Source organism: Mixophyes fleayi, chromosome 11 (assembly GCF_038048845.1).
Source record: "Mixophyes fleayi isolate aMixFle1 chromosome 11, aMixFle1.hap1, whole genome shotgun sequence".
NCBI classification, from domain to species: domain Eukaryota; kingdom Metazoa; phylum Chordata; class Amphibia; order Anura; family Limnodynastidae; genus Mixophyes; species Mixophyes fleayi.
In genome coordinates, this window is record NC_134412.1 from 93783471 (window position 1) to 93811419 (window position 27949).

A 27949-nucleotide genomic window follows, 5' to 3' on the forward strand; every position below is an offset into this window, starting at 1 on the left:
CACACAGGAGAGCCAGTGGAAGGGGAATGTGTTTGAGGAACTCCATAGCTTCGTCTATTTCAGCTACAGCTGTAGTAGCTAGAAGGGCGTTATGGTTAAGGGCTTGGAATGCGGATTCAGAGTCTGAGATCATTAGAATCCATCCCGTATACGGGTGGGATGCTATTTGGTCCAGAATTAGACTCTTGGATTTTACAGGCTTCAGGGGGCAAGAAGTTGTCCTTGCCTGTAAATACTCCAAGACCTAGGGCTAGGCCTAGGTTTAGTTCTTTCAGACAGCCTCCTTACGGGGGCGGGTCTGGCAGAGGCCAGACTACCAATCCAGGGGCTGTGGAATCCAGGAGACAGTCCCGTAGGGGAAGGTCATCCTTTGCCCCTGCGGAGCGGAGAGCTTTTTCCGCCATGACTACCACCCACCTCTGGTTACAGAGGGTGGGGTGGGAGGACGGCTGCTTGGGTTTGCCCAGCAACAGACAGGGTCCTCGGTAGACGAGTAGGCCCAGAATATCGTGATAGAATTCATGGGACCAGCTCACCTCAGGTTTTAAAAAAAAATTACGTCACTGGCTTCTGTCAAATCGGAAAGGGCTTAGGGCTGTCAATTTGCTTCGTTTAAACGAAGCTATACAGGCTTAGAATTTCCAGTAAGGGAAAAGGTTTTAGTCACACCCATTCGGGGTGCTAAGGCTAGATGGGTTGTTCAGTCTATGACCGAACTTCTGGAGTCTGAAAAGGTCACAGAGAATCCCTTGTCTAAGAATGACTTTCTTGAGACTAGTGAGGGACTTAGTATGCAGCAGAATGTTGTCTCCACAGAACAAGTTGAGGTCCTAGATGGAGTGGGCAGGCAGGATCCTGTCAGACAAGAGGCTGTCAGTAGCCAGGTCTTCGAAGCTGCTGGGAAAGATGGTGACATCTTTCGCAACCTTACCCTGTGCAGGGGCTTAAACTTGGAACCTTAAAGGTTCAGGTATCTGCTTTGTCAGTGTATTTCCACAGGCGGCTGGCGGAGCTTCCGGATGTTAAGACCTTTCTACAGGGAGTCCTTCACATCCAGCCGCCCTACGTGCATCATGCGGAGCCTTGGGATCTTAATCTGGTCCTTAGCATGTTGCAGGAGCCTCCCTTTGAACCTCTACGCTCAGCAGAGTGGCGGTTCTTGACATGGAAGACAGTCTTCCTGCTTGCTATCGCCTCGGCCAGAAGGGTCTCGGAGCTGGGAGCTTTATCCTGCAAGGAACCTTATCTGGTTTTTCATGAGGATAGAGGAGTTTTAAGGACTGTTCCGTCCTTTCTCCCTAAGGTGGTCTCAGGTTTTCATATTAATCAGGATATAGTTGTTCCAGTATTCAGAGAGGAGCCTCAGACTCCTGGAACAAAGACAAATAAATATTTGGACGTAGTGAGGGCATTACGTATATATGTTAAGAGATCTGCAAAGATACGTAAGACAGATTCTCTATTTGTTTTGTTTGACTTTTCCAAACGGGGATGGCCAGCATCTAAGCAAGCTATTGCCAGATGGCTTACCCTGACTATCAGGGAGGCTTATGTCCGTATTAATCTCCCTGTGCCGAAGCGTATTGTTGCCCATTCTACCCGGTCGGTTGGGGCGTATTGGAGCCACGGTGGACCAGCTTTGCAGGGCAGCCACCTGGTCCTCGGTCCATACCTTTACAAAATTCTACCAATTTAATATATTTGCATCTGGGGACGCCTCCTTTGGCCGTAGTGTTCTACGTGCAAGGAGATCAGAGCAGTCCCACCCTTCAGAGGGATTGCTTTAGTAAGTCCCCATGGTTAAGGAGTGTCCCCCAGATGGATGAAAGAGAAAACGGGATTTATACTTACGATAAATCTTTTTCTCTTGAGTCCATCTGGGGGACACTACGATCCGCCCCGTCTTTTTCGTTGTTTTCTTTTATCTCCACTCCCCCCTCTGTTGAGTGGTGTGTCTTGGTTGATTGGCCTATCATCCTAAGGGCTTTGGTAATCAAACTGAGGTATGTGGGGAATTGGCGGGGGTGATATGCTCCCCCCGACTCAACCCCATGGTTAAGGAGTGTCCCCCAGATGGACTCAGAGAAAAAGATTTATCGTAAGTATAAATCCCGTTTTTTCAGAAGTATGGACCCATCCCATCTCAGATCAGTGGGTGGTGGACGTTATAAAGTGGGGGATATAGAATTCAGTCATTATCCCAAAGGAACTTTTTGTCTGATCAGTAACCTCATCAAACAAGATAACGATGGACGTGTTACATGAAAGTCTACAAAGTCTTGAGAAATTGCATTAATCTTCAATAGTTTCTCCAGAACAAGGCGGCAAGGGTTTTTCTTTTATTTATTTTTTATTTCAGACTGTTCTTGGTCAGGAAACCTTCAGGAGCTTTTTTGCACAATTTTCCATTTGAAAACACTCAAGTTTGTACATGCCAAACATTTTTGAATGGAATCAAATTGGTGAATTCCATTGTAAAAACCATCAGCAAGGAGACTTTCTGACATCTATAGATCTTCAGGATGCTTCCTTCCATGTTCCTGTACCAATACAGTACAGGATATTTCTCAGATTTTGGATGAGGTGCCATTTGCAGTTTACACGTCTGCCTTTTGGACTGGCGATATTGGTGAGATATTTCACCAAGGTGTTTAGTCACATTGATGGCAGAATTAAGGAGGCAAGGTGTCAAGATATGACCATATTTGGACAACAGCGAGTCCGAAAGAGTAGTCGGCCTGTGAACGGCCCCGGTAATAAGTTTTCTATAGCAACATGGATGGGGGATGAACAAGAAAAAGTCATCAGATAAAATTACTGGGAGTCCAAAAAGACACCATCCCAAACACGAAATCATTGCCCAAAGAAAGATGAGCCAAAAATTCTATATTGATCCAGGGTAACAGATTCATTATTGAACAACGATAAGTAAAGGGCATTGGGAATGTTTTCTTCAGCAATAGGAGTAGTCCTGTGAGCAGTTTAGCACATGATCTCCAACTGGAGCTCTTGAACAAAATTGTCACAAGCTGCCAGAAGATCTGTAAGCAGGGAAGAGGAATGTTTCTTTTAATACTCACAACAGACTCTGGAACGACAGGATGGGGAGGACATCTTCAAGAAAATGTAGCACAAGGTGCAGGGTCACAGAAATGAAATAAATTGCACATTAACTTCTTGGAAACCAGAGCCATTTGTAAAGCAATACAACATTTCCAGTATCCAGTACAGGGAAAACATCTAAGAATCTACTCAAACAACAGAATCATGGTGGCCTTCATAAATGATCAGGGAGGAAGCAGAAGCAAACCAATGATGGCAGAAATGGCAAGAATCATGCTTTGGGCAAAAAAGAATGTAAGAGCGCTAGCAGCGTTACATGTAGAAGGCAAGCAGAACATACTAACCCACTACACCTCTGTCGCACACAAATCCATGTAGGGGAGTGGAGTCTAAATCAGGAATTATTCCAGCTACTAGTAAACAGCTTCAGGCTTCCACAAATGGACATAATGGCCACAAGCCACAATACCAAAGTACCCAGGTTTCTTTTTTGGCAAAGTTCCAGAAAGAGAAGGAATTGGTTAATTCCATGGATGTTCCAACTGGGATACATCTTCCCTCCTTTTCCTCTCATGTCTTATGTCCTGAGAAAACAGAAATAATAGCTGCTCTTCCATTTTGGCCAAGGTGTCCTTTGTTCTCAAGAGCGTGGGAAATGCTTACAGAAAGGACACGGCCTCTACCTCTGCGGGAGGATTTGCTAAAACAAGATTCGGTTTTACATCAAAATGTTATCTACCCTTGATGGCTTGGAAAGTGAGCATGACGGGCTCAGAGAGAAAGGAGTTTATAAGAATAACTAAGAAAAACATTTCTGTCTTGGTGTAATCCAACTTCAGTGACTTTTTCCAAACATCTAAGACTTCCTACAAAATGGACTTGGTAAAGGTGAAGCATCTTGCTGGATACCAAACTAGCTTTGTAAGAACTAATTATACGTTTTGTTCCAGCAGTATAAAGGATTCGTATATCAGACCTTTTGTGGCTTCATTGTACCTTTTAATATACTTTTGTGGATGACCCCTTTGAACGGCGACAAGAAGTACGGGTGAAATGGATGATAATTGTTGTTTCTAGTGGCAGTGATTGCTGCCAGGAGAATTGGGGAAATAAAAGCACTATGGTGCAAGGAACCTTTGCTAAATATGTATTCAGATAGAGTACTGTTGAGAGATAATCCTGTGGTTTTTTTTTTTAACCGAAAGTGGTATCTACAGTCCACATCAATACAAGTAATGCTACAAACTTTTTCCGCAACCAAAATAAACTACATTAACTAGATCTGGTCAGCTCTATATTCTTGTCTAGAACACAGGAGTTTAGAAAAAATAGAACAATTGTTTGCGATACCTGCAGGCCATCAGAAAGGATATGTTTCTTCTACAATAGCCATGTTCAGATGAACCAGAGAAGGGATCATACAGACACACGAGGAGTGAGCAGCCATTACCTGAAGCACTGAAAGCCATTCAACACGAGCAATAGCTGAATATTTAGCAAAGAAGGCTCAGGCTTCTGTGACGGAGTTGTGCAGAGAGCAGACTGGATGTCCACCAATACCTTTCCAGTCATTATCATCCGGATGTTGTATCAGCAAGTGCTACTCAATTTGGCAGACATGTTCTCCAGTCGGCCACTAAATAATTTATGCAGTACATACTGACTAATTGGTTCTTTATTTCCTCCCTTCCCCTTTTCTGGTGAATTGCTTGGATCGAGGAGTGAAGCCAAAAAAATATGAATTCTCTCAAAAGAAAAGTAATTAAGGTTAAGTACTGCATGTCGGCCTAGGATATATCCACCCAGGTTGTTTTCTATGTAGCGGAAGCCAGCTTGGGAAGTACTCAAGACGTGGAGGGAGGAGAGGAGAGGAGCTGCCCCCCCCCCCCCTCACCCTCTACATGTATCAGTGCCTGTCAGTAATCACACCTCGTCTCCCGGGACATGAAGACATACCATGAAGCCACGGGCGCGCACACACGGGTAGTTTTATAATTGTCATACTCTGTTTATATGGAAATTTCATAAAACGGTTTACTTGCCAAAATAGATGTCTGATAATATTACATCATTTGAAAGATTGGGGGGGTGGAAATGTGGTTCCACAATTTTACACACAAATGTTTGTGGGAAAACTTTGTTTTGATATAGACATGAGAAGTATATAAATGTACATATAGATATACGTGTGTTTTATACAGTATAGCTATAAATACATGCACCCAATAGGGCGATCTTAGAACCTTAACATTTCAATAGCATTCAGTCATAATAATACAGAAAAGAAGCTTTACCTAAAAACAAGTTAAGTTCTTTAAAAAACAAACAAAAACAAAAAAAAAAAACAAATTGGCCACAACACGTGGCTTTGTAAACATGTGTCCGTCACTTAAATAACAGCCGGGGACGGGGAGTGGGCGCTGTCAGACACGGGACGGGCGCCAGGGAAGGGGTAATGAGTATTTGCATTCCTCTGTTTGAAGAACAGAACAAGAAACTGCATCTTATACAAGTTCCAGATCCTCGTGGTTCTTGCGGGAGTGGAGAGATTGTGTCCCGTTTTGGCGGTTTTGTTTCCACCAAATGTGCAGAGGAAGGACATTAGTCTCCCACCCGAGCAGGTGCGGTAACTCACAGAGGACTCGATTATTACAAATGATAATCCAAGGCTAAGGTTGCATCAGTTCTATTGCGCGTGTGGGTGTCGCTTGGACAGTTCACTACTCCAAGGAGTCACTTTGTTCTAAGCCAAGGTCGCTGACATTTGTTGTCTGAAGATCTTCACTGTCCTCCTCCAAGTCGTCCTCTTCCATCTCCTCCTCGTCGTCTTCTTCCTCTGTCCCGTCCAGCGAGTCATCATGTGCTGCCATCAAGGCTTGCTGCATAGACAGCGCGTCCGAGGAGAGAGACTGCAGGTTGTCTATATTCACCGAACCTGTAAAACAGCAGCACACTCACTATACACAGTATACCGCCACTTTATATATGTATTCTGTATGCGTCACTAAAGCCGTCACAGAGACAGACATGTAATCTGCTTTGTTCATACATCAGAACTTCCAGCCATTTCCTATGTTCATAGATGTAAACCCTTTACTCAGCGTTTTAAAAAAATGTTTGGTCTTAGACTGAAATTCCTAAATTGACAAAAGTAAAAACCTCACCTCAATGCGTGTGGTCACATTTGTTTTCATCTCCTTTATTAATTTGAACCTTTCCCTTTATTCTACCTGATAGACTGTCCTAAGTATATAATATGACAACCTGACTGCTGCTATTTCAATGTGACATTGTTTATATATATATATATATATACATACCAATGTGCTTCCTCTGTAACATGCACAACAGGTGTCCCACCAAACGTTAAGCAACACCTCCATTCAGAAGATGTATTCTCCCCCAAAAAAATTTCAGTATTTGTAAATGACTCCCTTCAAATTAAATAGCACACGTGGTAGGGACCTTGCTGAATAATTTGCAAGATGTGAGACAGGGTCTGGTTGTGTGTGAGAAGAGGGGGAGAGAGGAGACTACTGTGTTTATGGACAATTGGAATAAAGAATTGGGTCTGAAGGGAACCTTCTGATGGACTGAGGCTGGGAGTTCCACAGAAATGGTGCAGCACAGAAGTAGTTTTGGAAGGAAAGGAGATCATTGTTGTACATCGGAAAACTGCAGGAGTATGTTTACAGATGGGATCAGTAATGTAAAGTCCAGCAAAAGGATGTTTTTTTTTTTTTGGGGGGGGGGGGGGGGGGGGGGGTTTATGCCGGGTGGGTGAATGCTGAGACATTGCTGCACAAACTTTTTGTCCAAAGCTGACACATTTGGAAACAGACATTGAGCCTGTAGAATTTGGTAAAGTACGGACGGAGGACAAGGTTGACAAATGTTGAACCAGGGCTCCATGCCATGCTGGTCATCATCTCTTAAGTGCACCATAAAGAACAAGGAGAACATCTGTTCCACGCAATAGAGATCTGTCTACATAAATCCTTGAAGCTTCACATGCAACAGGGGAGGAGATTTATCACTTCAGAACGCTACATCTTGGTTCAGGTGAAATTTCAAAACCGTTCAGAGCTGGAAGAAGGCTTGGAGCCTGGTACAGCCCAGTCATTGTGAAAAACAAGAAACGGGGACTTGTAAGACAGGGCAGACATTTTAAGATACCCTTCTTGCTGAAGCAATGGTCAGTAAAAAGGAATTTAATAGCAACAGATCAAGAGGATCGAATGGCCACTTTCATAGCACGAAAAGGACCTACTAGAGGGACATAGGGAGGTTGGAAGTGAAGAAGGCCAAGAAGAAAACACAGCCTACGACAGGGCGGACACTTGGGCTTTAAGAGCGGTTGCTCGCAGTCCCCTGTTCAGGCTATTCTGTAAGAAGGACAAGGGGCGCGCCCAGATGAAGTGAACTCCTTAACGTTCACACCAGCATATGTAGGTTTTTCACATGCTGCGGCAAGTCTTAGATGAGTCTGGTTACCTGGCCTTGATCATAGCCTGAATGACTGATAGCCCTTAGCTTGAAGAATCATGGCTTGCTGTTAAAGCCAGCCAAGCTCAGTCTTGGAGGAATATGGGCCCTGATTTAGCAAATCAGTGGTTCTGTTCACATACTTAGAATGTTGGCATAACATGAACTCAATCAATCTCGTGCTACCAGAATTACTGGTACAACCCTCTCTCTTGGCCTTCTTTTAGTAGCTGAAGAGGCATTATTGGTAAACATTCAGATGGAGCGACCATTCACCAGAATGAACGTCATCTTGACTCAAGAATCGACCTCCCAATATTGTACCCCTAGGATAATACCACTGATATTGCTGGGGTATAACCCTCCACCCTGTACAATATCTCTGACCGTTACCTACATCAAAAGACTCCTGATTCTGCCCTTTGATGGCTATATATGCCACAGTTGTGGCATTGTCGGATAAACTTTGAAGGGGTCAGCCATTTAAGAAGGATTGAATTTGCGCCAGAGCACTGAGCAACAGTCTGAACTTGAGAAGATTTACGGGTAGCCTTACTTCTCTGGGGGCCCAAGTCCCTGAAGTCGGAGATTCAGGCTCACCCCTCGCCCTTCCTGACCGGTATCTGTGGTCACAATGGGCTAGCCTCAGATGAATAAGAGATGGCCCTTGGTGCAAACTGTGTTGCCACAAGAGGGTTGGATCTTGACCACCTGACTAACATCCTGTTCTTGAAAATCTGAAAGTGGACTTGAGCAAACTGCACCGTTTTAACACAAGATACCTCTCTCCCTCATGGCGTCATGCAATGGAGAACTGAGAGCTTTCAACTGTTACTGAATAGCCAGAATCATCTCCTCTGGTAAAAGAACTCTGACAACAGGTGTCAAAGAGGAGACCCAGAAGAAATATACACTGAGCTGGGACAGGATTGAACTTTTCATAGTTTATCACCTAATCATGTGAACCCACTGTTTCCGCTGGCAAGAGCAAAATGGTATGGAAGAGAGCTTGTCTTCATCAAAAAGGTTGTCCAGATATGGAATAACCATCATCCCGTCTGACCCTCAGAGAGCAGCCTTGACCGCCACAATCTTGGTGAATACCCTTGTTGCTGTGGATATACCTGGGGTTATTGCTCTGAACTAGTGATGTAATTCTTCCCATTACCCGCAAACCTGTGGAGACTGCTCTCCTACCCCGCTTTGATATGGGGAGACGGATCTTGCCAAAAGAGCAAGAGATTCGTGGGTGGGGAGGAAACCCACCATGCAATATTTGGTGACCACTATGGCAGCAGTTCCTTTAAACTTTTCAGAGAAAAGAGGGATCAGGATAGACTGGATGAGAGGATCCTTTCCTCTAGTTTTGGGCCTGAAGAGGACAGTTCTCTCGATGGAGAGACTTCCAGAGAGGCAGAAGTGTCTGAACTAGCACTTACAGCCTGCGCTCTTTATCCGTGTCCTCAGAGCTTCTGCCCAAGCTGCAGATATTTTAACTTGTTTTTTATTTTGATTTCATTTAATAAGACCCTAAACAAAAATGGGTGTGCTACTCCCTAGGTGCAAATGAAAAACCTGAGGACAGGGAAGGGACATAGAGGGGAGGAGCAGGCTCCAAATAAGTTTTAGTGGACCTTTTGCCTGACTCCCAGCACAATGCCCTCTATAGCCCAAGGTACAGCAGTGTCCCCCAAATAGGATGATTGAGAGAGAGGGTTAAAGTGGAGGCTGAAGGAGTCCATGTGAGGTAACATGAGACCAACGATCAGCCCTTCAGTGGAAGGACTACACTCAGCCAGCGCTACACAGGGGGAACGGCTGAATGTCAGTGGGTGGCACTGAATACTTGCTAGGGCTAGAGTGAGTGTGAGGATGTGATTGTGTAGGGTCAGGTAATGAGATCGCAACCTCAGTTTCTGGTATAATAGATATTGGGCAACATTTGGAGAAAAAAAAATAATAATTTGAGATACAATCTAAATACAGTACAGCTATAATGAGAAATGTATCTCTCTTACAGCTGAATATTAGTAAAGGGCTTTATATCCTGACAGAATTTCACTTGTGGCCACACACACGCTGTGATACTGGCCGGACATCGCCGTGTGTGTTGCCCTGAAATGTTGCAATGCCTGAAAATGACGCTACAGTAATAGGCTCGTGCATTTTGGTAAATGCCGTTGGAAGATGATGCTATAGACTGTGTCTGGCCATGTGCAGGTCATTCTGCGGGCACCAGCGATGGCTGAAATGATCACCCACTTGGCCCAAATGCTGCCTATCCCATACTAGTCCCATCTGGCCACCCACGAGTGATCCCGCCACTAGTGGCCGTGTGGGGCCAGCTTCAGACTCAACCCTTGTTATCGAGCTAACTGCAAACTAATGTACTTTCTTATCCGATATTCTAGGACCTGTAATACTCTTGTTGGGTTATGGACATGAAGTCTGATGTGGATAGGAAATATTTTGCAGCTTCGGCTTAAATATCTGGTTCTAGAATAACACAGTTCTTTATATTAAGCAGCCTGACATATAACAACCACATCACAGCAATGTTCCTGAACAGTTACTACCCACAGACCCCACTATAGGAATAACCACAGCTCACCATCAGGATTGGTCCCGGGTAACACTCCTTGTTGCTGTAAGACCCCGGCTGCGATTGAGTTGGGCCAGAACCTCTGAGTTGCCGGTGCTGAGACTTTATCTTCTTTGCTTTCGGTGCTGGATCAGGGTTACTGGCGTCTAACATGGGCTGCAGGATGCGCCGCCTCGCGTTGATGAACCTAGAACACAGACCACAATCACTGACTGACACTCCTCTCGTATTACTGATCCAACTCTGAAGACAGCTAGACGGGTATAACGTGCGTTATTCTGGATCTCAGAGATATGTGCGTCATAATCAGCAATAATTTACTGCAGAATGACCCAACTACAACAATATACATGAAACCATTAGACAGGGTTATCCTTTATATATGGCCTGTTGTCAGCCCTCAAAACAACTTCCCATTTCAAAGAAAACTAAAGTCATTAAACATTACAAACAAAGGGGTATATTTACTATGCCGCTGATTCCCGGAGCTTTCAAGTCATTTTTTTTAAACCGCACTTTTATTAAAGACAAAGCTCAATGGGTTTCGTATTTAATATAATTGTTGTTTGAAGAAAATGACTTCAAAGCGCCAGTAATCGGAACCGCCGCATAGTAAATATACCCCTAAGACTTATTTAAACACAGTATATAATGACTCTACCTTCCTTATACAGAGTTGTGAGAACCTGCTGGGAGTTCTACCTCTGTCCACTAGAGGGAGCACAGAGTCTTAAAATGGAAGCATTTGTCCTCCAACAGCACATGGTAACATTATAAGTTTAACCAATAATGTCACATAATACAAATGTCACTGCCAGGATCCTAACACAGGCCAACATCCTGCTATACCCCAAGTTGTACAGTTTGGGATGGATCACAATTGTACATTCAAATATTCCCATAATCTGATAAAACCTTTGGAGAATGAAGGCGCATCTCATATTTTCTGTTATATTGTGGGCATGGTCTGAAAATATGAGAGAGCTGGGAAAGAAGTGTCAGATACAACAGCTTGTGTCTGCTCACATGTTAGGAAGGACAGACCTGGCCAACCTCTATATGTGTAACTACAAGTACCAGCATGCTCTGCCAGCCCAGAGCTAGCAGGGTTTTCTGGGATTTGTAGTTTCACAAGACCTGGAGAGCCGCAGATTTGCTAAGCCTGGCCTAGGGGATAACGTAAAGCAACTTAATTGTAGCTCATCCATGGTGGGAGCTACAATTAAGCACAGAACATTTATGAAGTTGTCATCAGGTAAATGTCATCCTGAGATTGGGCTGGGTCAGCAAATATCCTACAAACTTGTTATAGGCATCTACGGGAGAATATACATAAGTAGAGGAGCAGATATCTGAGACGATGGCTAATAATGAACATAAAACTACTGCAGTGTAAATAAATATACGTTACAGTTTATTTAATATTTGCTCATGTACAACTATCAATAATGTACTAATTAGTCTATTCCAGTCTTATGTCAGGATAATGGACCATTACAGCTTTCAGCCATTGCTCACCCCTAGATGACGGAGCTTTTCAGAGCTGTTTACACTTTGGCAGAAGAGCAGTTTTATGACGGGTAATGGAGCTGTTCTATAACTTGCTGGAGGCAGTCAGTACCTTATAATGATGCTGCTTGTGTCTGTCGGTTGGGACTTCATTTATTGTCCATGAACCCTTTAATAAGACAGAACACACAGAGCCCACCCCGGACACTCACCAGTTGTTGACTTGCAGCAGCGTAAGGTTCGTCTGTGCCGCAATCTGACGCTTCTCATCCTCTGTCGGATACGGGTGCTGTAATATACAATATACATCAGTTACTTTCTTCTGGATCTCTATCACCAACAGGAAAATCACCTGTCTCACATAAGCGCTATAATGATGTGTAAGAACAGACGGGTAATGAAACAGTCCATCCATCACCTACACACAGTGTCTCAGTCACTAGTGAGATCTGGGGCACCTTAGAAGACTGATATGTAGATGAGCAATTTGCTTTGAACCCCGAATATTGTTACAATAGGAAGAGGTTGACATTTTGACTTTAGTCAGTGTGACTTAATAAATAGCTGCCCAGCTCCACACACGACATGTACAGGATACACAGTTGTGGTCTGATAATGGAGAAATGATGATTAAAAGAAAGTTATATGGGGATATTCTACAGCAGCGTCTGATGGAACAACTGTACAACGTGATACATAGAGTGTGATGGTAACTGAGAGCTTTAGATATCACCACTTTCTATGCAAAACGTACAGTTTTCCTTCTTATGATTAATTTCTACACAATTGACTTATTGTACTTTGGAGAGGGGGTGGTGCTAATAATAGTCTGTTGCTGTGAATAGACTTGTATGGTGATCACACTGAATAGAAGCAGGAGGTATATAAGTAATGGATTCATCTCAGTTACAGAGAGAGACAGGTTATAAGAAAGCTCCATGACCGCTTCCATTGGTTAATAGACGAAAATACAGTCTGGATTTCATGAACTTCTCAATTTAAAGAGGTATTTATTTTATTATTTACTGATTGTAATAAATCTACATCTTTAAGCTGAGAGCATTATTTCCACTCTTTAAATATCAGTACTTTGTATCTATGCGGTTTGTAGTGACTTTAAAAAAGAAAAAAATAATCTCCAGAATGGACACTAGGTGGCAGCAGACACAAGTAAGAAAACAAAAGAGAAATCCCAGAGTTCCTCTGCTATTGCTACACCAGATTGTACTGTGGAGTTAGATCTTTACAGTATAACACAAGCGTCATTACTACGATACAGTGCGGTCCGTAGAAATCACTAATGTTTTGCACCACAGTCCACTCTATGCTCCATGATACCTTGGCGTGTAGTGTAAATAATAATTGGTGGTTATATGGTACATAAGCTGCAGGGGCACATGGTAATGTCACACACAGGTGTCCTGCCCCCCACTACACACCTGAATGGTGTGGAAAGTAGCATTATTACAGAGAGTGCCCACACCAGGCCCCGAATTGTGTGCATACGATGTAACCCTGGGTATAGGGGGCAGCACTCTGCTGAACTGATTTCTATAGTTCAACAAATTAGCAAGATGCTCACTTTCTATCAATCAAACAATAGTCACTGTAGCAATCCCCCCTTACTGGTGTACGTCTGGTCACAGCGTTTGCTGGGGTGAGCGGTGGTTGATAGGGTGCAGGTCACCGGGGAGTGTACATGAAAGGGCTACAAGCTCTTGTTGTAGTGGCTGTGTGATCATTAACCAGTCAGGATTTCTACAGATCCTGCTTGGCCAATGACAGTCTGCCTTCAGTCCATGCCTCACTGGCCCCCAGCATGGGCCCTTCATAGACTGGCACCCGGCTGCCCCAACTCTGATTCAAAACAATAATAATCTGGCCAGCGACTCCGTCTCTTCAATCTGGAGGGTCAAATACAGTGAGGACAACAGCTAGGACTGCGAGAGGACTCGAGGAGGACGTGTAAGAGAATTTATATATAAAGAAACAATAAAGGATGAGTGCATGTTCTACGTAAGTTTCCCCATGCTCAAATCTTTATAACACATGATGTATTCATTTATAACATATGGGCTAATGCACTCCATACTGTAAAATATGGATATTAGATGTCAGAGGAGTTCTGTGACTGGCTGTAGGCAGAACCCTCTTACACAGGTCACAGAAATCAGAGGTGACGCCCAATATTCATAATAATATACAGTCGTGGCTGCGTTACTGCTTATAATACACAAGGTTTCCTAATGACCTTGGCAGCTGCGCATCACTCACTGGTAATACAGATACCGTTTACAGGCGTTTATACATATTATGTAATTTATTATTCAAATATTATACAAATGTAACAGTAGAATAAACAGAACATTCATATTTTTCATATAAACCGCTTTTTAATTTAATTGCATAGTAATTATGTTGTTATAGGTCATGCATGGTAGTTGTAAATAATTTTTTTAGTGGGGATTGTGGCAAATGAAGGAGTCGGAGGGAGGTGACATGGGATTAGTGGCATCAGGCCTGGGGGCCTGTAAATGTGATCCATAAACCACCACTATGTGGACAGTGGCTGCAGTGCTCTTGGTGGGGAAAGTATATGTAGAAATAAATGTTCCTTGTTCAGATTTGTATCATTGTTCTGAGGCAGATGCAAAAACCATCCAAAAGGTGATATAAATGTATTAAGATGAGACGTTTCCTCTCCTGAACGTGATTTGTGTCTAAATGCCACAATAGTTTCATCAGACTAAATGGAGTTGACTTTCAAGTTCATATGAAAAATAAGACTGAGAAATGTGAGTGAAAAACAAAAATGAATGAGGAAATGACTCGGACAGATTGAGAATTACAAGTGAAAGCTATAAAATCTGTCACCTCCAATATCTATAGCTGGTATTATCACAAGACACGTCCCTTGTAGCTATACCCTAAGGAGACAGATTCCAATGTCCACCAGGAACATCTCTAAGCTCGGTCCTAAGGTCCACATGGAATGAGATGTCTGGTATGATGTCTACAGGTGACATTGAAAAGTTGTCTTGTAATTCCATCCAAGAACATCGAGAAGTCCTAATCTCCGCTAGGAACTTAAAGTTAGGTCCTAATATTCGATTGGAAACAGTGAGAAGCCTAATGTCTACTGACAACATCAACCTATGTAACCTATCATGAGAAGTCAGGTCTAAATGTCACCAAGAAAAATTGAAAAGTCTGGTCCTAATATTATCCAACAATAAGCAATCAGGTCATAATGTCCAGAGGGGAATGAAAATCAGATCCTAATGACCACCAGGAGAATTAACAAGTCTGGTCCTAATATCAAGGAACATTAAGGTCATCGGACTACCCAGGAGACATGAGAAGTATATCCACCACAAACATGGAATAGTCTGGTCCTAATATTATCCAGGAACATTAAGGTCATCGGACTACCCAGGAGACATGAGAAGTATATCCACCACAAACATGGAATAGTCTGGTCCTAATATTATCCAGGAACATTAAGGTCATTGGACTACCCAGGAGACATGAGAAGTATATCCACCACAAACATGGAATAGTTTGGTCCTAATATCAAGGAACATTAAGGTCATCGGACTACCCAGGAGACATGAGAAGTATATCCACCACAAACATGGAATAGTCTGGTCCTAATATTATCCAGGAACATTAAGGTCATCGGACTACCCAGGAGACATGAGAAGTATATCCACCACAAACATGGAATAGTCTGGTCCTAATATTTGTCCCACAAAACACTGGGAAAGCGAGTCCAATATTAGGCTATACTCTAACGTTTTATCCCAATGTCAGCTTGGAATTGGAAATGAATGTTCAGTTCCAGGTGTCTGCAGGATAGGAGAGAGACGTTACTGCCTAGTGGACCTGCTAATCATGGACATTGAGGGTATAAAGAGAAGCTAGCAAGGAACGCTATTAAACACAGCCATCGGGTCACCACTGGCTAATGAATATTAAAGGTTCAGTGACATTTAAGATTTCATTACTTTGCTCTCACAGAAAGTCGTCCTTAAATGCACCGGTGGTTTTACCATCTCAATGTTTACAGAAAAAGTTATATGGAAAAGAGACTCTAGACTAATAGTGCTGAAACAAATCAGTTTATATTGACGGATCAATTATTATACACACTTGTCTGACAGAAACTGGCAAATCACTATTTGTGTACATGACACAAAAGATAAAGTATTCTCACTAATAAGAGACTCCTTGCGGACCGGACACAGACAATATCGTACTTGTCTGTAGAGGGAAAGTCATTTTTTATGGCTGGATGTTGGCTTCAGAACAGACCGTGATAAACCACATTTTAGAGACCACATAGCTTTTCATAAATAACTTTAAGTAGCTTTGGAGTTTCTTAAATCCTCCTGAAACATCTGCTGTTAAATAGGTCTGTCCAGTGGACATAGACAAGTTTAAGATTGATGTGCTTATTGCCACGACTTCAGTTGCAGATATATACTGAACAATCCCCATCATAAGTTATAGTGGTATTGCAGAAAAAGTTGCCTATATGAGATGTATAAATCAAGGTGTGAATTACCTTTAGCTGTATAACAGATTCATGGATTAGTCTAGTTATTTAGGCGTTTGCCCGGGGTGAGGATACAGGTGTAGTACCTATTAACGACACGGACTAACAGCGGAGGATACTGCCTGCATTCGTTAATATTTCTTCTCCAATCCAAACTAACGAGAACAGCCAGGCATTAAATCCCCCGGTCCCCTGGACACCATTGTGGAGCCACCCTTCTCTCGTATGTCTAAAAGAAATGATTCTACCAATAATAATTAAGATTATTTACGCCAGCATATGGATCGGCGCTGTACAATTGGGAACAAGCACAGTGATAAAACAAGACTGGGTGTTAACAACAAAGGTTTGGGGGTCCTGCGTGCAAGCTTACACTCTATAGGAAATTGGAGTTTACTACATGAGGGTAAGTGTCACAGACTGCATATTCATCCAGTCAGACTACAATGGGAAAAAGTGCTTAGTGGACTATATCATCCAGTGACGTGGTACATAATAATTGGTAAACAATAGTGTATGTTTTATACTGGAAAGGATATAATCCTCAACAGCTTCTCCAGCAGACACAGACAGAAAATACGGAAGAAAATGAGAACAGAAACTTGAGAGGCAGCTTGTCGCCACTATAGGGCCAGGCTATATGGCATTCCCAATAGCTGTGTTTCCAAATTTGATGGAGTACTGACAAAGTGGACTGAGCCAAAGTGCTAGTACCATCATTATCATTTTTCACATACGATTCAGGCATTGCAGCCAAGATCCCTCAAGTACATGGCCCCAAAACCATGTCCCCCATGGAGGACAATGCAACATACAGCAGGAGAGATTAGACCAGCCCTCAGAACCCTATAATTCTGCATTTTACAAGGAATAAATTGATGCGTCACACACTGAACATGCCTCCTTACAAAAGGTATCATTGTTTCCAGACTATAACTTTGACCAAACTGGTTCAGTCAGATGATAAACCCAATACCAAAGAGGACAAATAGTAGGTTATTCTTCAACCTGGTGGGTGCTCCAGTCTCACATTTGTCTAAGCAAATTAATATCCCCAGTTGATATCCAAATCTTGATAAGATTAGCTAGGATACTGTGAACAAAAGTACCCGTGTTAAAAATTGTGCCAAGTTAACAAAAGGACACACGTCCTGTTATTCAGTGAGGGGTCCAAACCAAATCCACTTCCCCTGGGCTGGTTAGAAGGACAGGGGAGGAAGACAGATTTTGGACTTGCAAGAAGGCCGACAACAAGGTCACCAACTCAGCCAAATCCTATTTATTTGTTCAACCGCGTCCTCTGTCAAGTGAACTTGGTTACCCTCAGATTCCAGGATCCGTAGGATCTTTCTCTGATTGTAGTGACTGAAATTCGTTGATCCTACCGTATATTGTTTTTTTGACATTGCAAAATCTTTTATAGAAACAGTGTCCTTGAACAGGTTCCATAGCATTTGTGGATGTCCTGGATGTGCTTTGTTCTGCAGGTGGGTCATTTCCAGATGTGTGTGTCCCTTCTATGACTGGTACCCACTCTATGGGTGTTTGCACAGGTAATTGGCATCCTCTTCATCTCACCTGTCTGCACCTACTTACAACAGTCCTAATGTCTCCCTCACTCTTATGCTCATTTTAAGCCATAAACATGGCCAAAGCAAACAGGATTTTAGGAAACTGAAAAGCGTTATTTAAGCAAAGGGTTCTCTATAAAGTGGTTGGACTTTTGCACAGTGAACGTCTTTTTTTCATTCTCCGCGCACCCAGAAGTGTCTCCCGAGAGTACAGAGTAAACATACACCGTAATCTGCAAAGTAGGGTGGACCAGCCAAAGGCACCAGTCCAAAGACAAGATGTTTTGTCCAATTTGCTCAACTTGTGGGATCATTTGTTGGATTTCTCAAGGGCAGAGACCTTCTCATCCCACAAGATCAGGACCATCCTGTGAGGGGATAGTCATATCCAACATGTCTAGGGCTGACTTTGTCCAATTGTTGACTGGAAGTGATAACTATCAAAGTTTCGTACACTATCAATATGGAACTTTGGGCTCAGGGTCGCTAAACTTCTCCATAAGCAACGCTCCTTATCAATGCTCTAAGAAGTGTTGTCTTCGGTTCAAATATTGAAGCTTTTTTGGATTCTGTTGACCAATGTCACTAGTGTCATACCTCAAGTGAAAGGGCCGCATGAAACCAGGATCATGTCTTGTGTACAATGTTCCCCCTGCCACTTGTATCCCTTCCACTGACAACTGAGAATTACACTTCCATAATCTCTAGGTGTGGCTGAGTGTTTCCTTCACCTGATCGTGTTCACACAATTTATTTGACCTCCTAGATATAGATTTCTTGACCTCACATTTAAACCTAAGATTGCATTACATTGTACAACAATGTGGAGAGTTCCGTGGTATCTTCTGGTTTCCTTCTGTATCATATCTTTTTCTGCTTCTGCATACAATCATCTTGAGGTGATTCCGACCAGTCATTTTTCTGGAACTAAATGCTCTGAGGATTCTCGGATTTAGTTTATGTTGGTTTATGATATATTCTATGCTATGTTTAATGATACAAACCGGAGTGGGAGATGCAAGTTCCCTGGACAACAGTCAACAGGTTGCAGGGCCAACGTTTTATATAAAGACAATTCTCACCAATAGGAGTGTGACAGAAAAATGAACACACACGCATATATATATATATATATATATAAAAAATCTTTCCTAACAATTTCCCTTTGCTATTTTTAAGTCGGTTGTCTAATCACGCCAGCTTCAGCCTTTCATATTCAGAATCTATCCGCAGCTTTAGAAGTGAAGGAGTTAATCTGTCGGCTCGTTTATACAAGTCTATTCTCAGACTTAATTTCCCTTTTGTCTGCGACAGTTTAATTTACCAGGGAATTTATGCCTTCGTTAAGGGCTCCTCTTCCTGGTGACTTTTAATGGCTGACTTTAATGTTCCAGCATAATGCTCTTCATGTGGTCGTGTTGTAGAATTCAGCACTCAGGATGCAGAGTAAATAAAAGACGGGATCTCATCACTGCGCTCATGTAAACGCCCGACCGCCGCAATCACATTCATTTTCAGGGAGATTCAACTTGAGAAAGGCTGAGTGACTAATAAGAAATATGGAAGCTGACATTTTTAATTTCCGGACCATTTGCAGACGTGACAATGAGATGGAGGTTATGGATGTCTTTCGGTGAAAAGTGATGATCCTGCTTGTGTATTGCTGGGAGAAAACACATTCATGCTCTTACATTATGAGACCGCGGCTCCTGTGACCTAACAGCTTGTCGCTCTTTACTTAAAAACTATTTATGATCCCCAGATTTAGGGTACAAAACATTGTTACAGTTTAACCAACAGGGTGGGGTGTAAGAATGTAGAATTTAGGATGTAGCAAGGGAAGGTTTACATCTGTTGACATCAATAGAAATCAGTCCCAAAATTTAATGGGCAGAAATAACTTTTTACATGCGCTGGTAACTCCTGGGACTTGTCCAGCCCCGACATAAACGCTGCGTGCTGCCAGGGGTTGTCTACTATGTACAGTAGGGTTATTATTTGGAGTGTTAACAGTGTTCCTGAAATCTAAACTGCTGTTTATTAGAAATTTGTTAGAGTCCAAGAAGCCTGAATTATTTATTAACAGGATTTTTATGCATATTATGCAGCACTTTACAAAGCATATTCCATCATTCACTATAGTCCCTTCCCCAGTGAAGCTTGCAATCTATCTTCCCTGCCACACACAGTTTAAATTTGGCAGGAGCTAATTAACCTATGTGTGGAAAACCGGAGCACTAGCAGAAACCCCACGCGAGGGAAAAACTTCCAAACTTCACACAGAGAGGGCCCTGTTTGGAATTAAACCCATGACCCTAGCTCAGCAATGTTAACCACTGTGCTAACTTTGTGTTTTATCATCAATAATCACTTTATGTGATTACTAAGTACGATACTGTAATACTAAGATTCCTCAGTGCATTCGCAGCCACAGTCACTATGACACTAAGATTTTTCATGGCTGGAAATGTACAGAGGAATCCCGGTGTCATTAGGATTACCAGTGTATTCCCATTCAGGTATATATATTGTCCCTTTGATTTCCAAGGCCAATCGGCTCAGGATCATCACTAATGTAGATTCCAGTGGGTAATACAATACCGGCATGGAGAATAGGCCAGGGATGGGAAGGAGCGAAGGTAATATAGTAATATTTCCAGTGTCACAATTTGGGGGTTGAGGATTTCACGGATTAGCAGTGAGGATTAGTGGCTCTTTCTTACCATTAGGTGCTGGAAAAGCCACGAGCGCATTATGTTGGTCGCATGCTTCGGGAGGACTCCGCGCTTGTTTTTAGACTTTTTATCTTCCCCATCAAGCAGAGAGGTCAGTTCCAGATTGACCTGTGGGACAGGAGAGAAGCTTGAGTATCAATTTAAGTTTATAAACAGCAAATTTGTGGGTCCTCGAAGAAAAGAACTGGACAAAGCCTTTCATGTACAAGTAATCAACAAGCTATGGATACTAAGAAGTCTGCATTATTTATGGGATTACATATGTGAGAGAGGGGCCTTCCCTATATTAGGACGTAAAAGATTGCACTAATTATGCTCTCTACCCCCAGATGTATGATGGAGAGGAGGGATATAGGATATCGTCCTTTTTAGGAATATGGAAGACCACCAGAGATAAGTTATCTATTGCCAGACACTAACTTTCATAATCATACAAAGACGACCACATACTACAACATGAGAATGGTTATGGGAAAATCTTTTCTTATGCTATTGTGTAAAATGTATTATCATTCAATGAAAGTTGGAAGAGATCTATTCACCTGAAATATTGTTTCATGTATCGTAACCCCCCAACCCCACCCATCTGGATGTTGCCAACACTGTGATGTTACACTTCATAACATCCATGTGTCCAAAAATAAAAACATCCTTCTATCTATCCAGCAGTATGTATTATTTAACAAAGAGCTTTAAAAAAAAATTCCAAAAGTTCCATCGCTACGGAAATAGTTTTGGTATCACTATGATGTCCTTCAATGTTATCCTAACTCCACCGTTCCACAGACACAAAAGCCAAGACTCAATTTTAAGGACAAATCCTTGGCTAACATGACCTTTTGTTCTTTGACTGTAGCCATTTCATCCTTGTATTCCCAGATACATTTTAGGAACACTGCGTCCGTCTCAGGATATTATTGCCCAGCGTGATGAGAAGTCTGCCCCGTTGTAGTGATGTTTCCTACGCACCATAAGATCCATGGGACACGTTCACATGCATTCTGGAATAGCTCTTCTATTGTGTGTTAACATTTTATCTGACAAATAACTGACTGATGCACATTGGACCTCAATTACTAAGTGCACTGGGCGCACATTGCTAATCGCTTTGGTTTAGCACAGTGCAAAAATCAGTCACAGTCCAAACTTTTTAGTTTTTCTCTTAGGAAACTGCTCAGCTTATCCTAATTAATAGAATTAATATAGGGTGAGACCTGATCTCCACCAACTCTGAGCTGTCACATAGAGCACATTGTTTTGGGAGTGAAAATGATCCATAACAATGCCTCTCCATCCCTTTATCTCATTTCAATAATCTTGCTCTGCAAACTTAGGCTTCATACTTCACACTTGCTCCATCCAACACCTCCCATGAGCCTCTGCAATCGCTGCCATCTTGCTCTGCAAGATCATGCACTTTGGCCAAACTCTTGGTGCACATGTGCAAACTGATTCCCAGGAGACCATATTAGGATTTTGAATTGTGCATTGGATATTTGTGAGTTGTAAATGAGGCCGACTGTATAGAGATGTGTGGTAGATTGAAAGTCCGGATGAGCAGTCGATTCCTGTGTACACACCTACACAGTTTATCTTCAGATCTGTGATCTTCATCTCTCATAACCATCTGCTGAAAAGATCAGTACACTCTACAGATATCTGCCTACGCTGCTGGTCGTCAGTGCGTACACACTGCCACATTTGCAGACATTTGTTCTATCGTTGATCGCAATTTTTAGGAAGTTTAGAAAACCAAATGTACAGACGCGATGTGTTTTGGTAGATGAAACGTGATCGTGGGAGTGTACACACTAATGTGATAATTGTATAGATGTGTACACAGTGTAACTGCACACTGGACACATATACAGGTTGATGTTTTATACTTGTTTACAGTATTTTTTGGAACAAGAAGATGCTGGTGGTAAAGTCCTTCCTGTATCCTGGTGGATTAGTTGGTGTTGCTGGTCTCAGAGAGAACTATAAGCTGCTCTTTCTTCTCAGGAAGTCAGGCTTTAAAAAGGCAGAATGCGTCGTCATGGAGACCACCTTCCCGGACCCCTCACAATAGCATCTTGGTTTCCTTGGTGACGGCGGAGGTCTGTGAATCTGAGCGTCGGATCACTGATAGAATATCCTGTATTACAGTCCAACGTTCATGCCGGGGGATGGTCAATAGAGTCCATTACTAGTCATGTAATTGTAGATTGCCCGTTCCTCTATAGCTGACAGCGAGACACAGATGTAGGGAAAACATGGCATGACTGAAGTGTGCCGTAAAACACCACATTTATATGATGTCACTGGAGGCGTGGGCAGGAGGTGTCATGTAGCACATTTATATGATGTCACTGGAGGCGTGGCTGGGAGGTGTGTCGTGTAGCACATTTATATGATGTCACTGGAGGCGTGGCCAGGAGGTGTCATGTAGCACATTTAAATGATGTCACTGGGGGCGTGGCTAGAAGTGTGTCATGTTGCACATTTATATGATGTCACTGGGGGCGTGGCTAGAAGTGCGTCATGTTGCACATTTAAATGATGTCACTGGAGGCGTGGCTAGAAGTGTGTCATGTAGCACATTTAAATGATGTCACTGGGGGCGTGGCTAGAAGTGTGTCATGTAGCATATTTATATGATGTCACTGGAGGCGTGGCTAGAAGTGTGTCATGTAGCACATTTATATGATGTCACTGGAGGCGTGGCTAGAAGTGTGTCATGTAGCACATTTATATGATGTCACTGGAGGCGTGGCTAGAAGTGTGTCATGTAGCACATTTATATGATGTCACTGGGGGCGTGGCTAGAAGTGTGTCATGTAGCACATTTATATGATGTCACTGGGGGCGTGGCTAGAAGTGTGTCATGTAGCACATTTATATGATGTCACTGGGGGCGTGGCTGGGAGGTGTCATGTAGCACATTTATATGATGTCACTGGGGGCGTGGCTAGAAGTGTCATGTAGCACATTTATATGATGTCACTGGGGGCGTGGCTAGAAGTGTGTCATGTAGCACATTTATATGATGTCACTGGGGGCGTGGCTAGAAGTGTGTCATGTAGCACATTTAAATGATGTCACTGGGGGCGTGGCTAGAAGTGCGTCATGTTGCACATTTATATGATGTCACTGGAGGCGTAGCTAGGAGGTGTCATGTAGCACATTTATATGATGTCACTGGGGGCGTGGCTAGAAGTGTGTCATGTAGCACATTTATATGATGTCACTGGACGCGTGGCTGGGAGGTGTCATGTAGCACATTTATATGATGTCACTGGGGGCGTGGCTAGAAGTGTGTCATGTAGCACATTTATATGATGTCACTGGGGGCGTGGCTAGGAGGTGTCATGTAGCACATTTATATGATGTCACTGGGGGCGTGGCTAGAAGTGCGTCATGTTGCACATTTATATGATGTCACTGGAGGCGTAGCTAGAAGGTGTCATGTAGCACATTTAAATGATGTCACTGGAGGCGTGGCTAGAAGTGTGTCATGTAGCACATTTAAATGATGTCACTGGGGGCGTGGCTAGAAGTGTGTCATGTAGCACATTTAAATGATGTCACTGGGGGCGTGGCTAGAAGTGTGTCATGTAGCACATTTAAATGATGTCACTGGGGCGTGGCTAGAAGTGTGTCATGTAGCACATTTATATGATGTCACTGGAGGCGTGGCTAGAAGTGTGTCATGTAGCACATTTATATGATGTCACTGGGGGCGTGGCTAAAAGTGTGTCATGTAGCACATTTATATGTCGTCACTGGGGGCGTGGCTAGAAGTGTGTCATGTAGCACATTTATATGATGTCACTGGGGGCGTGGCTAGAAGTGTGTCATGTAGCACATTTAAATGATGTCACTGGGGGCGTGGCTAGAAGTGCGTCATGTAGCACATTTATATGATGTCACTGGGGGCGTAGCTAGGAGGTGTCATGTAGCACATTTATATGATGTCACTGGGGGCGTGGCTAGAAGTGTGTCATGTAGCACATTTAAATGATGTCACTGGGGGCGTGGCTAGAAGTGCGTCATGTAGCACATTTATATGATGTCACTGGAGGCGTGGCTAGAAGTGTGTCATGTAGCACATTTATATGATGTCACTGGAGGCGTAGCTAGGAGGTGTCATGTAGCACATTTATATGATGTCACTGGAGGCGTGGCTAGAAGTGTGTCATGTAGCACATTTATATGATGTCACTGGGGGCGTGGCTAGAAGTGTGTCATGTAGCACATTTATATGATGTCACTGGGGGCGTGGCTAGAAGTGTGTCATGTAGCACATTTATATGATGTCACTGGGGGCGTGGCTGGGAGGTGTCATGTAGCACATTTATATGATGTCACTGGGGGCGTGGCTAGAAGTGTCATGTAGCACATTTATATGATGTCACTGGGGGCGTGGCTAGAAGTGTGTCATGTAGCACATTTATATGATGTCACTGGGGGCGTGGCTAGAAGTGTGTCATGTAGCACATTTATATGATGTCACTGGGGGCGTGGCTAGAAGTGTGTCATGTAGCACATTTAAATGATGTCACTGGGGGCGTGGCTAGAAGTGCGTCATGTTGCACATTTATATGATGTCACTGGAGGCGTAGCTAGGAGGTGTCATGTAGCACATTTATATGATGTCACTGGGGGCGTGGCTAGAAGTGTGTCATGTAGCACATTTATATGATGTCACTGGACGCGTGGCTGGGAGGTGTCATGTAGCACATTTATATGATGTCACTGGGGGCGTGGCTAGAAGTGTGTCATGTAGCACATTTATATGATGTCACTGGGGGGCGTGGCTAGGAGGTGTCATGTAGCACATTTATGATGTCACTGGGGGCGTGGCTAGAAGTGTGTCATGTAGCACATTTAAATGATGTCACTGGGGGCGTGGCTAGAAGTGTGTCATGTAGCACATTTATATGATGTCACTGGGGGCGTGGCTAGAAGTGTGTCATGTAGCACATTTATATGATGTCACTGGGGGCGTGGCTAGAAGTGTCATGTAGCACATTTATATGATGTCACTGGGGGCGTAGCTAGAAGTGTGTCATGTAGCACATTTAAATGATGTCACTGGGGGCGTAGCTAGAAGTGTGTCATGTAGCACATTTATATGATGTCACTGGAGGCGTGGCTAGAAGTGTGTCATGTAGCACATTTATATGATGTCACCAGGGGCGTGGCTGGGAGGTGTCATGTAGCACATTTATATGATGTCACCAGGGGCGTGGCTGGGAGGTGTGTCATGTAGCACATTTATATGATGTCACTGGGGCGTGGCAAGTAGCAAAATGTAGATTTTGTCCCATCACTTATGTGAAGTGTTTCCATCCTCCCCTGCAAATGTGGTAAACTGATTTAACAAAGCAAAGCCCCCCTCCCCCCAACACTGTGCTAGTATATTACGTATCGCACATTGTTACCCTGAAACCTACTCACCATAGACAAAGAACCAACATTGTTTGTGCTCAGAGTGACTTATGCTTCTATATTTTACTAAATAGTTAAAAACACAGTTAAAAATAAACCTTCATTGTTTATGGCAATTTTAAAGTGTTAAAAATCATAATGCCGGAAAATTCAAGAAAGAAGCTTAAAAAACTTAAAACTTATTTTGTGAATATTTCTTTAATAAGAAGATAAACAGTAATGATTGCATCTAATGCTGAAGTTTTGTTGATTAGTTGAAATGTTTCTTATAATGGTTCTAATTTTTCTTTAATCAGCAGGATGTGAAAATTTGAAAACTAATTATACATTTACATTTATATATTAATAATGCAACATTATTGTTATTATGTGGTTAAAATAGGATTAATACATTAAATATATATACAAATGATTTATAACTACCGTAGATCTTTTTAAGTATTTTTTTATGTTTAAAAAGGCACCAAAAAGTCTGTGAAGAGACTGCGAAAAGTTAAATAAGTCACAATTTTTTTATACTTTATAATCAGCTGCGCTGTAGACTAGAACTTTTTTTAAATACAATTTTTAGGGAATCCATGTGGGCATTTGGCTGGCACGCTGGTGAAGGCCGAGCCCTGTGAGGCAGCTATACCCAGCACTGAGCCACCTGCAGCAGCCATACTGGTTACATGACCTCCGGAGTTTACTTGTCAGACTCAGGACAGTGAAGTGATGCCTCTGCTCTCATGTGTCTCTAGGGAGGTAAATCTCTCAATGTTATACCATGGGGCTATTCCCAGCACTGTCATGTGGCCGGCTCCATAGGAAACAACCTGCTATAATTTTATGACAAGCGGCTACAGATGGTGACGTCACTCAGACCTTCTATTCTCATATAACGGTGCTATGGACTGCAGGCATCAAACTCCTTATCTTCCATTCTTCAGTTATACACAGGATGTGTAAGAGAACAACTTCTATCTATGGACCAATTGCCGGTCTCTATAGATGGCCGCTAATTGTGCTCTGTACAGGAGACCCTTGCTGTATAGAGGTTCTGCGGTATACAGGAGACCCCTTGCTGTACAGAGGTTCTGCGGTATACAGGAGACCCTTGCTGTACAGAGGTGCTGCGGTATACAGGAGACCCTTGCTGTACAGAGGTGCTGCGGTATATAGTAGGACCCTTGCTGTATAGAGGTACAGCGCTGTACAGGAGACCTTTGCAGTATAGAGGTGCTGCGGTATACAGGAGACCCTTGCTGTATAGAGGTGCTGCGTGGCGTTCTCTGTACAGTAGGACACATCCTGTATAGAGGTGCTGCGCTGCGTTCTCTGTACAGTAGGACACTTGCTTTATAGAGGTGCTGCGCTGCGTTCTCTGTACAGTAGGACACTTGCTGTATACAGGTGATGTGCGACGTGCTCTGTACAGTAGGGACACTTGCTGTATAGAGGTACAGCGCTGTACAGGAGACCTTTGCAGTATAGAGGTGCTGCGGTATACAGGAGACCCTTGCTGTATAGAGGTGCTGCGTGGCGTTCTCTGTACAGTAGGACCCTTGCTGTATAGAGGTGCTGCGCTGCGTTCTCTGTACAGTAGGACCCTTGCTGTATAGAGGTGCTGCGTTGCGTTCTCTGTACAGTAGGACACTTGCTGTAGAGGTGCTGCGCACCGTTCTCTGTACAGTAGGACACTTGCTGTATACAGGTGATGTGCGACGTGCTCTGTACAGTAGGACACTTGCTGTATAGAGGTGCTGCGCGCCGTTCTCTGTACAGTAGGACACTTACTGTATAGAGGTGCTGCGCTGCGTTCTCTGTACAGTAGGACACTTGCTGTATAGAGGTGCTGCGCTGCGTTCTCTGTACAGTAGGACACTTGCTGTATAGAGGTGCTGCGTTGCGTTCTCTGTTACAGTAGGACACTTGCTGTAGAGGTGCTGCGCACCGTTCTCTGTACAGTAGGACACTTACTGTATAGAGGTGCTGCGCTGCGTTCTCTGTACAA

The 27949-nt window shown here is 43.1% G+C and overlaps 1 protein-coding gene across 1 annotated transcript in view; it reads right to left on the bottom strand.

Moving 5' to 3' along the window:
* Positions 1–5047: 5047 nt before the first annotated feature.
* Positions 5048–27949, bottom strand: part of PKNOX2 (PBX/knotted 1 homeobox 2) — a 202754-nt gene continuing 179852 nt past the window's right edge. The window contains 5 exon segments of the mRNA XM_075190372.1: positions 5048–5998; positions 10160–10240; positions 10243–10337; positions 11872–11948; positions 20512–20631. Coding sequence (XP_075046473.1) covers positions 5784–5998; positions 10160–10240; positions 10243–10337; positions 11872–11948; positions 20512–20631 — 588 coding nt within the window. The 3' untranslated portion in view covers positions 5048–5783.